This window comes from Coenobita brevimanus, chromosome 23 (genome assembly GCF_032717465.1).
Source record: "Coenobita brevimanus isolate Jiangsu-jjx chromosome 23, ASM3271746v2, whole genome shotgun sequence".
In the NCBI taxonomy this organism is placed as follows: domain Eukaryota; kingdom Metazoa; phylum Arthropoda; class Malacostraca; order Decapoda; family Coenobitidae; genus Coenobita; species Coenobita brevimanus.
The window spans coordinates 64,911,249-64,923,087 of record NC_136976.1 but is presented as its reverse complement, the minus strand read 5'-3'; the positions used below and the strand labels follow the sequence as shown (position 1 = coordinate 64,923,087).

General features: G+C 40.8%; 1 protein-coding gene across 1 annotated transcript; it reads left to right on the top strand.

Moving 5' to 3' along the window:
* The first annotated feature begins 679 nt into the window (after positions 1-679).
* On the top strand, positions 680-10,796 carry LOC145392729 (uncharacterized). Its single transcript, XM_080267027.1, has 3 exons — positions 680-736; positions 5,661-5,813; positions 10,344-10,796. Exons 1-3 carry the CDS (start codon positions 680-682, stop codon positions 10,794-10,796), a joined length of 663 nt encoding a protein of 220 aa, XP_080123153.1.
* Positions 10,797-11,839: the final 1,043 nt, after the last annotated feature.

Sequence of the window (11,839 nt, the reverse complement as noted above, 5' to 3'; positions counted from 1 at the left end):
AGGACACAATATCGTACGCAGTGCATGTGGCGTGGCCCGTCCACAGATTCCCGTTCTGTAAACCATTTTTACACTAAGCGCGAAGTTTGGTTTTTCCAGGATGATCATTGTTCGTCTTTTTTTTTTTTTTTTTTAGTTTAACCTAACTTAACCCATCCTAACTTATCCTAAACTTACAGATTAACCTGACTAACAAACCTAACCTAATACAGAGAAAACATACATCACCTAACCTAGACTTTCCTGCATAAGAATATTCCCAGACACCCCATCCCTTTTCTTCTTATTCATCCCTGTACATAAACGCCATCTCTGTTCATATCAGAGGATTTTCAGGTCTGATCTGAATTCCTTTGCCTCCCCAACAAGCAAACTATTACAAATGAGGATATGATTCCACCACTTAACTGCACTTTTTTTTTTTTATCCTTCACAGAAATAGGTGGCCGCAACAGACAGGCTACAGCAATTACAGGTGGAGCCAGGTTCTTGCGTTACCAAAAGCAGACGAAGGCTCCTTACTTGCATCAAGACAGACAGACAGACAGATAGACAGACAGGTGCCCGATAACCGCACCACCACGGACAGACAGGTGCTTGATAACTTTATCACCACAGACAGACAGACAGGGGCCCGCTAACTGCACCAGAATCAAGCTTCTGAGTCATACCTGCAAAAATGTTGGAAGTGAACAATTTGAGGCATCCCTCGTCGATTATAAAAATTGTTGAAATTGTGAGTATTAACCCTCTCTTGGTCCGATCTATTCCAGCTAACGCCAGACGATATTATTCAGCCGATAATGTATCATTTTAGCCTAAGAATATTGCTACACTGAGTCACTAATTTATTCACGGCCTGAGGTCTCTCCTTAGCTGAATAAACCTATCTGGTGGTAGCAATAAATAAATAAATATGTAATTGAATAAACCGAAAAACATCTGGTAATGAAAAGGCTAATAGCTGTCATACATCCCTCACTATAAAAATATAAATATGCAAGTTACAGTTTGAATGGGCATTGTTGCTAAAGCCTCTACATAGTGCTTTTCATCTTCTCGTTTATGGATCTTAAATACCTTGCTCCTGAGTGCGAAATAGGATGATAGTGACGGTGCTCATGATGATGATTATGATGATGGTTTTGATGATGATGATGATGATGGTGGTGGTGGTGGTGGTGGTGGTGGTGGTGGTGATGATGACGATGATGATGATGATGATGATGGCTGTGGTGACGATGATGATGATGCTTGTGGTGACGGTGATGATGTTGATGACGCGGGTGATGATAAGAGTGATGGTGACGACAACGATTATGTTAATGATAACAAACCCACAATCTATACTACAGTATACTGGCCGTCATATTACCACACCTTTATAAGTCCATATTCCCAAACACTCCCAAGCTTGAGTTGTGTTTAATACTGCTAGTACAGACAAAGACACAAGTATCTTCCACAAGTTTTACGAATGCACAGAGGAAAAAATCGAACTATCTGAAACACGCACTAAAAGACATGGGGTTTTCATTGTATTTCGCCTGCTGTAAATTTTCTTCAAACGGAACTGGGAAGATAGTTGTATCTTTGGGCATCTGTGTCTTTACTCATACGTCTACCAAACACTGCAGTCAAATTAGAGTGAATGCTAAAGTGTTAAAAAAAGTAATAATAATCCATGACAAAACTCAACTGCTGTGGAGACTTCTTTATCCTGTACTTTGGTCAAGATTAGAGCTGGAGAGGACGCCTTCACGTGGTGGCACTGATATGACTGGGTGGCTCCTCTGCCTGGTTATAGAAACGTCCCCCAATTCCCTCCCTATCCCCGAAGAGGAGGATGGTGGAGTGCAGGAGAAGAGTAACTTCAGCCTACAGTCAACGTACAAATGAGTCTCAGGTTACTATTACTACTACTACTACTACTACTATGGTTAAGATTCACTACCAGTACTTCCCCTGGACCCACTCCATCATCCCACGGGAGGGAAGCTGGTGATATATTGGTCAGAACATCTAGCTCACAACTGGGAGGACCCAAGTTCTATTCTCGGGCTGACCTGACTCCTGGACAAAGTTCGTTTTCCCTTTGCCAGTGCTAATCCGGCAGCAAATTCGGGGACCTGGATGTAAACTGAGTACAGTACTGCGATTCGTATTCTAAGGGAAGACTAGGGCTCAGGAAAGTTCGATTGCCTCTCATACTGCTCCTCGTGGGGCTGGAGAGGGACACCTCATGTGGTGTCACTGATATAACCAGGCGGCTCAACTACCTGATTATACAAGCGTCCCTCAACTACTTCCTCATCCCCCAAAAGGAGAGATGATGGACTGCAGGAGAAAGGTAATTCAAATCTGCAGTCAGCTGGGTTCATGTTTTAAATGAATCTGAGGTTGCAATTGCTAATACTACTACTGTTGCTACTACTGATAATAATAATCATCATCATCATCATAACAACAACAACAACAACAACAATAATAATAATAATAATAATAATAATAATAATAATAGTGATGATGATGATGATGATGATCCATATGCAGTCGATCATATGCATCAATCTAAGCGTCGTATTATAAGTGATTTCAGCGATTCCGTAGCGCCCCTTCCTTAGTGATTTGTTTAGAACACAATACCGGTACATCAATATCTTCTTGTATACTTCTGATCCACAGCATGTCGATAGCAACACTATATCAATAACGTAATAATACAAGTCGCTAAGGAAGATATGCTACGAAGCTTCTCCCGTTGACCACAATACGGCCCTGGGTCTTCCTCTTCTTCTTCTTCTTCTTTTTCTTCTTCCTCTTCTTCATCTTCGTCAGCCTTCTTCTTCTTAATTCTCTTCTCCTTTCTTTTCTTCTCTTTCTTCGTCTGTCTTCTTCTTCTTCCTCTTAATTCTCTTCTTTCTTTTCTCCTCCTCCTCCTCCTTCTTCTTCTTCTTTTCCTTCTTCTTCCTCTAAATTCTCATCTCCTTTCTTTTCTCCTCCTCCTCCTCCTCCTCCTCCTTCTCCTCCTCCTCCTTCTACTTCTTCTTCATCATCATCTTTTTTTCCTTTCTTTTAGTCAGCCTTATTATTATAATTATTATTAGTTTCCACCTACTACATAGGTGGAGACTATTGTTTTCGCTAGTATTATTATTATTCCGACCTCAAAGAGTCTCGCGACGATTCCAGAAGAATCGTAGACTGCGCCAGGAATCTGAAGGGCCCAGGTGATGTGTTCTGGCATGGACCACTGCTGATGGAAAAAAAGTCCAACTCTCCCCATTGGGGTCTAGGTCACCGTAAGAAACAGTAGGTGGAGACTGGTGACTGTCGGTAAGATAGTTACAGAGTTCGTTATTATTATTATTATTATTATTATCATCATCATCATTGTTGTTGTTGTTGTTGTTATTATAATTATTACTATTATTATTGTTGTTATTATTATTAGTCTCCACCTACTACATAGGTGGAGACAATTGTTTTTGGTCGTGTTATTATTATAATTCCCCCCTCAGAGTCTCGCAACGATTCCAGGAAAACCGGAGATTGTGCGAGGAATATGAAGGGCCCAGTTATGTATCCTGGCATGGGCCACTGCTGATAGAAAATAATCCAAATCCTTTATGTGCAATGGAAGTTCATGTCAGAAAGAGTCATATCTGTATTATGTTGTGAACGAGTTGGTCGTGCCAACTGGAGATTTCAATATGACCTGCACAAGGAATCTGAATGACCAAGGTTATGTGTCCTGGTATGGGCCACTGCTAATAGAAAAAAATTCAAATTTCTCCAAGGGGGCCAAGGTCATTGTAAGAAGCGGTAGATGGACACTATGGTGGTACCAATCTTAAGTGGCGGTTTGGGTGGGGCACGAACCTCTGTACAGTGTTGCCACGTTTTCCATACCAGCGATGCCTCTCTCTCTCTCTCTCTCTCTCTCTCTCTCTCTCTCTCTCCTGGTGGGAGATGTGCGTCACCCTTGGGATTTTTTTTCTTTTATGAGTGACATAAACTTGTGCTTTCATTTCTTTAATTTGTTTTTATTATATCTAATTATATTTAAAAATATTATTGTTTTACATATGGCGCCAGATGACCTCTCTGTTGTGGCGCCATGATTTCTTTTCATTCAATCACTCTCTCCCTCCTTCGTTCCCTCCCTTCCTCCATCTCTCACTCAGCTGCACTCAACACTGCCCTTGGTCTGCCTCCCCCCCCCCCTCTCTCTCTCTCTCTCTCTCTCTCTCTCTCTCTCTCTCGTCTGTGGTATTTTAGGATACATTTTGGTTATTTTCTTTTACGTTATAATGTACATATTGTAAATTTGACTTTATTTCCTCACCACCCAGGAGGTAAAAGTCTTGGCCCGTTTTTATTTTTAAGGTGTCCCCAAACAGTCCTAGGATAGAGGAAGCTCTGGCCAGGTGGGACTGGGTGTGAGTGTTGCCGCTCACCAGGGTTTAATGTATTATTATTTTTTTACTAAGAAATTGACATATTTTTACTTATATTCCTGCACATTATCTTATAATCATAATTGTGACATTATTACCAACCCCAGAAATACGGTAACAGCCAATAAAAGTGACTACTTTTTTTTAAGCAACACTGTAAAATATTTATGCCACGTTTCTGTATTGCCGTATAAATATTTTACGCATTATAAGTTTACTGTTCTTTCTTATATTATAATATACACGTTACTATGATATTCTTATGTGTTTATCTTATTGTGATGCATATTACATATATCAGAGCCGTTCACATAGCGGGTATGGAACACGTGGCAACACTGTACAGAGGTTCGTGCCCCACCCAAACCGCCACTTAAGAATGGTACCACCATAGTGACTGTCTGTAGGACAGTTACAGAGTTCTAGTTGTTGTTGTTGTTGTTGTTATCATTATTATTATTATTATTAAGTGGGTAGTTATGCACGCCAATCGGATTGAGCCGGTGAAGGTTTATATCCAAGGGGTGGTTGGGGTTGATTGCTCATGTAATGCCACTCAGGGATGAGTGAGGCTGGTCACTCTCATCTTAAATGTTAGGACCAACTGCCTAGCCCCGGGATCCTACGCTCCTCATGGGGAAATGTAGGACTGGGTGATGGATGGATGGATTATTATTGTTGCTGTTATTCTTATTAATCTCCACCTATTACATAGGTGGAGACTATTGTTTTCACTCGTATTATTATTCCCGCCTCAGAGTCTCACAACGATTCCAGGGAGAACTAGAAACTGCATGAGGAATCTGAATGACCCATGTTATGTGTCCTGGCATGGGCCATTGCTGATAGAAAAAAATCTAAATACTTTACACGCAGTGGAAGGGCATATCAGAAAGAGTCATATCAGTATTCTGTTGTGAACGTGATATGTTGGTCGCGTCTACTAGAGATTTCAATGCAACCTGCACAAAGAATATGAATGGTCCAGGTTATATGTTCTGGTATGGGCCATTGCTGATAGGGAAAAAAAAAATCTCCCCAGTGAGGTCAAGGTCACTGTAAGAAACAGTAGATGGCGACTAGTGACTGTCTGCAGGACAATAACAGAGTTCTAGTTATTATTATTATTATTATTATTCGTCAGCCTCCATCCTCTTTATTCTCATTCCCTTTCTTCTCATTGTCTGCCTAATCGCACAGGTCCTGCTGATAGTCGCGCTGGGTACCTTCTTCGCAAACAATGTCTTCTGGGGTTACTTTGTGGCCAGTGTCATCGTGTCCTGCTTCCTCAACGCCATCATCTTCCTCGCTCTCGACCTCATGGGCTACACGCAGATTAGGCAGACCCCACTGGTAGGCAATGAAGTGAAGCATATGCAAGCTGATCCATCTATAAAGCTGCATTTCCATTCCGCCTGTTGTGGGGACGCTCAGAGTTATCAGCATGTACCCTGGATCAATTTATTCATTTCCCACTCTCGCTGCTATAACCACCACGCCCGTACTAGCAGACTGAGTCGTCCCCTTAACACACAGGGCAGTGTCGTGTCCGTTTCTACACTGAACTCTTTTCATTTTATCTTGGCCAAAAAATTGCCATCTCTCCACCTTTAATGCTGGGTTGCAACAATACATTACCACTAAAAATTATGCTAGTCACGAACAAGTGCCATGAAAAGTTTGTAGAGTCGTAGCACAGTCTCTTTCTGCCACTGAACTACGTGAATTACGATACAAATGGACGAAGTTCTGGGCCAAGTTAATATGAAAGGAGTATACCAGAGAGCTATTTACGGGACACCCTCCTGTAGATGACGGTGTACATGTGAGGGTGTTGGTGGAGATGAAATAGAGGCGGCGCTGTGATGGGTAGTGACTGCGGTGTATGTAGAGAATGAGAAAGTATGTGGAGTGATGAGGGTGGTGATTGAGACCTATGACGAGAAACGGCACAAACACTTGCCTTATGGAGGAGGGGTGAGCGTAGTGGTGGATACTGGCGTGTCTGGACAGAGTAGAAACATATCTGGAGTGGCGAGAGTGGCGGTGACTGAAGTGTGGGTGAATAGTGAGGCGGTGATGACTGGGGTGAGGTGTGTGTGTGTGTGTGTGTGTGTGTGTGTGTGTGTGTGTTGAGGGTGGTGGCAACTAACCCATATGTGAAGGGTTTGAGGTGTGGTGACTGAGGCGTATGCGTTGGTAGTGATGGTGAATAAGGTGTCAGTAGATTTAGAGCACACACAAAAAAAGTCAGATTTAAAAATGTAACTCAAACAGGAAAAAAAAAAAAAAATGAAATTGCTGTCAGAATGTGCTACATGATCGACATATACTTATCCCATCCCAACGTGGAAAAGGAGGTTTCGATTGTATAGGCTATATATATATATATATATATATATATATATATATATATATATATATATATATATATATATATATATATATATATATATATAATCCACTTTCCCAGTAACAGTATAAAAATCTCTAGAATATTATCAAAGTTGGCGAATATCTGTAGAATGTCTAGATCTTACCCCGCTATCCGTCAACTTTTGGCGCTAGATAAAAACAACCATCACTAGATTTGATACCGGGTGCTCTAACTGAACAACTCTCTGCACAGTCGGGGGCAAAATTTCACCTAATATTTTACCTCTTTCATTTCCAGCTTTCCTTTGTTGACAAAGACTCTTAAGCTGAGAAAGACAATATATTTCTCTAACCATAGATGATTCTCTCTGATGTGATAAGACGGGGAGGAAAATGGCGGACATTCTCTATGTGTGAAATAAGTAGGCTGGAGGCACAGGGTCCTCCCGGTCGGCATCAAGCGACTGTGCCGGCAGCGACTGTTGCAGATTCCATTCATGCTCATCAGCGAAGTGCAGGTGCGGCCGTACTCTTCACCAATATCCAAGGTCTCAGCACCAATCTAAATTCAATTCATTTTTTCCTACAGTCCATATTCCCTCTGGCCTTGTTCCTCACAGAACCACAAATCTCTCCCTGTACCGAAATATCCCCATTTTGTTTTCCTGGTTACCATCTCCTCACAAACTTCCGTAACAAGGGCGGCACCTGTTGTTATATCAAATCTGAATATGCAGTTCACATGTTTTAAACTTCAGCGAATTTCGATTACTCACTATAAATACTAAATTACCTAAATATTACCAAATATATCTGTGTAGTCTATCGCTCCCCAATGCTTCTTCAGAACCCAGTGCATTTGACTCCATACCCACACAGTTGAGTAACCTTAACCTTGTCCTTAGCACCGAAATTACCGTTTTGGGTGATTTTAACGTACATAATGTTGAACGGTTATTGCATTCTGCCAGGACTGACGATGCTGGTCTACAGTGCAAGCTGTTTGAAGAATTGTTTAATCTCACGCAGTTGGTAAAGCAACCAACCAGAATACCAGATAATTCTGACCATAATGCCCATCTCTTGGATCTATTCCTGACAAATAATCCAGATCAATACAGGATAGAAGTACTGTCACCACTTGGATCCCCTGACCACAAGCTCATCAAAGCCTCATTAGTTAGCCCCCCAAAACCTCCCCGTTCTGAACTTGTCAGGGTGACCCCAAGCACTTTGATAGGGCAAACTGGGATGGATTTAGAAATTATCTTGCCAACATTCCATGGCAGTCTTTCTTCTCTAATGACGTCATTTCTACCCTGTCCCATATTAATGACTTAATACCAGCTGGTATGGGTTTATTCATACCAAGTCAACAGTTCACTACAAGATCGAACTCTCCAAAGTGGTTTGATAGCAACTGTGCCACAGCAACGGCCCAAAAGTCATTAGCATATAACACTTAAAATAAAAAACATCTGAATCATGCTGTCAATTTAAAATTGCTAGAAACCATGCAAAAGCTGTAATATATCTCGCTAAATCAAACTTTCTTTAAAATCAAGCATCAAAACTACTTAACAACCCTAATGACAATAGAATATTCTGGTCAACTCTCAATTCTTTCGATAATAACTTTAACAGGTCATCATCCACTCTCCCACTAAAATCTTCAGATGGCAACATTACAAATGCCCCCTGTGGGAAAGCGAATTTTTTTTTGTCAGTACTTTTGCCAGAAATTCTACCATGGAGGAAGTCAGCAGGAATGTCTCAGTACTATAACTTGACTCTCCCGAAATTGCTCCACTTAAAATACAAAAAATACAGATAAGATACATAAAATCCATCCTAGACAATTTACCAACCAGCAAAGCTCCAGGCCCAGATGGAACTCCTCCAACTGTTCTGAAAATGTGCTCCCCAGAACTTGACTCTGTTCTGGCTAAATTATTCAGACTATGCATACGTACTTCTTCACTCCCTAATTCATGGAAAGAAGCAAATATCCACCCAATTCTAAAGAAAGGAAGTTCCTCTGACCCCTCTGATTACAGACCAATAGCTGTCACATCTTCTCTTTGTAAAGTATTTGAAACTGTAATTAATAAGCACATAGTTAAACATCTTAAATCCAACAACTTAATTAGTGATAGACAATATGCTTTTCGCCAAGAAAGATCCACCACTCAATCTCCTGATTCCATACCATCCACCAATCAATCGACCAACGTGGAGAAACTCATGCAGTAGCCCTTGATATTTTTAAAGCTTTCAATAGAGTATGGCACCGGGCACCGTTCCTTGCTGTCCAAACTCCGTTGCTATGGACTAACGTCTTTTGTTCCTCTGCTTTCCTCATAGCTCAGTGACAGAAAATAAGAGTAAAAGTAGATGATGTTTATTCTAATTTCTACTCAATGCCGGCGTCCCACAGGGATCAGTGCTGGCGCCAACCGTATTCCTGGTTCATATTAATGATCTCTTATCTGTCACCCACAATCCCATCCATTCATATGCAGATGACTCAACACTTTACAGTTCATTCACACTCAAACACCCATTTACAAAGTCTAATATCTCTAACCCTCAACTCAGTACAGCCATCTCCATAAAGAAAGACTTATCTACGATCAATGAATGGGGACAAAATAACTTTGTCTCATTTAATGCTAGTAAAACCAAATAATTATACAATTTACTAATAGACAGATATTGCCAGATTCGTATATTACCTTCAATGCTACTAATAATCCCATCTTCAAACGTCCTGAAATTCTCGGTGTCTCACTTAACAATTCCCTCAGCTGGACCTCTCATGTCAGACCATTTGCTAAAACCGCCTCAAAGAAACTTGGATTATTGTACAGAGTCCGTAACTTCTTCACTGACGAGCAGTTAGCTATAATTGATAAAAGTCATGTGTGCTCTCAGCTTGAATATTGCTCACCCTTGTAGAATGGATGTGGAGAGGTTGCATTAAAACAACTAGGCTAGACAAAATTCGGAACAAAGCTGTTGGGATTATTAATAACCCTGCTATTATAAACAAACTACCTCCCCTACAAGTAAAGGAATGTTGCCTCCTTTGCATTATTTTACAGATAGTTTTATGGCAAATGCTCAGACGAAGTTGCATCCATTGTGCCACCTCTCCATACCTTCCCTCGTGCTACACGGTTATCTGGTAGCGCTCATGACTGGAATGTCACACAGCCATATTGAAGAACTTCTGCCTATCAGAATTCTTTTATTCCCCAAACTGCATCTCTCTGGAGCTCGCTTCCCCGTAGTTGTTTCCCCCCAAACTTCAACCTACAGTTGTTCAAGTCCAACTATTACAGATATCATATGAATGGAGGACGCCAGTAATCTGGTGTTTGGATTTTTTTTTTTTTTTTGTACACATTTGTTTTTCCTTCCTCTGTTGTCATTTAAAAAAAAAAAAATGTAATGGAACGATGGCCGAAGATTTGTCCCTGACAGCACCTCTCATGACCCCCACAGGAAATCTTACTCTACGTGTACTACTCAGTGGGTTGCTTCGTGTCGTCCATACTGCTCATGAGTACCCATATTCCCGTGATCGTCGCGAGCGGAGTGTTCTGCCTGTTCCTCACTCTCGTCTACTGCCTGGACCTGTACTTTGCCTTCGCCAACCTCATGTCGCGGCCCATCACCTTCCCCTCCGTCACACCTCATTCAGCCGACGCATCAGCAACCAACACCACAACCACCACATCTCCTGACACCCGAGATTGCGGCCCAGCTGAGATGCCACCGCCCCCCTACATGCCCCCCAGCATGTTCCCCGGCACAGACACGGTGGACAGAGGTGGCAGAGGGACGGGATTGTACAACACCAATCCAACCTACCCAGACACACTCAATTTTCCGCCAACCAACACTCAGACTACAACGTCTGATTACCCTCCAGACGTTACTTATGGGCACATGTAATACGGGATTAATACTGCATACTCATAGCTATACTATTTCATGTAGGGATAGTTCATATTGTAAGCCATATGTACATTCATCCACAAGAGTCGTTTCACAGATCCTGGCCCCCGGTGAACCACACTGATGGAAGACAGTTAATTAGAAACAGGTCAAAGAGAAACGTTTTTAAGTGTCAAGAGGGCTTTGAATCAGTGAAGGCCATACGATGATCAGGGTTAGGCGTTCAGGGATGTACAATACAGTACTGTAGGTGCGGGCCATTATCGACGACTTGACTTTCGTGGATGAGTGCACTGTAACTGCAATCACATTAACCCTTTGTGTCTAACATAATTATATTACATACTGGGGACAAGTGCTTTACGGTAGTATCAAAATTCTCAAGAGGTGACCATTTTTATCCTCTTAACAACTATGTAATTTTAGTTTCTGTTGTTTAGCTTCACTTTTGGCTAGTGTTGTTTCCACCACATCATGTGACATTATCACACACTGCAGAATGGATAAGATGAATATATAGAAATGGCTGATTATTCATAAATATGGTCTATAAAGTCTACCGCATTTCAACTACCTAACATCACACGAGATATTGTTAACCCATTAATATAAACAGATTTGTATATGATCTATCTATCTATATCATTATCAATCTATATATATATATATATATATATATATATATACAGTATATAAATTTGCAATGATGTCCGCGTACGCACTGGAATGAAAGTATATTTTAAATTATTTCTGAACTGAATAGGTTAAGTATGAAAATGGGGCCTAAGATCAAGAAAACGAAAATTAGGTGGTATAGGCTAATAGGCTAAAAAATATTACACACACACACACACACACACACACATATATATATATATATATATATATATATATATATATATATATATATATATCTATATATATATATATATATATATATATATATATATATATATATATTGAAAAGGCAGTTCAGGCGGTCTGAGTTCATGAAACCGAAATCAAGGGAATAAAAGGCCCACAGTACAAGGTATAGCAAC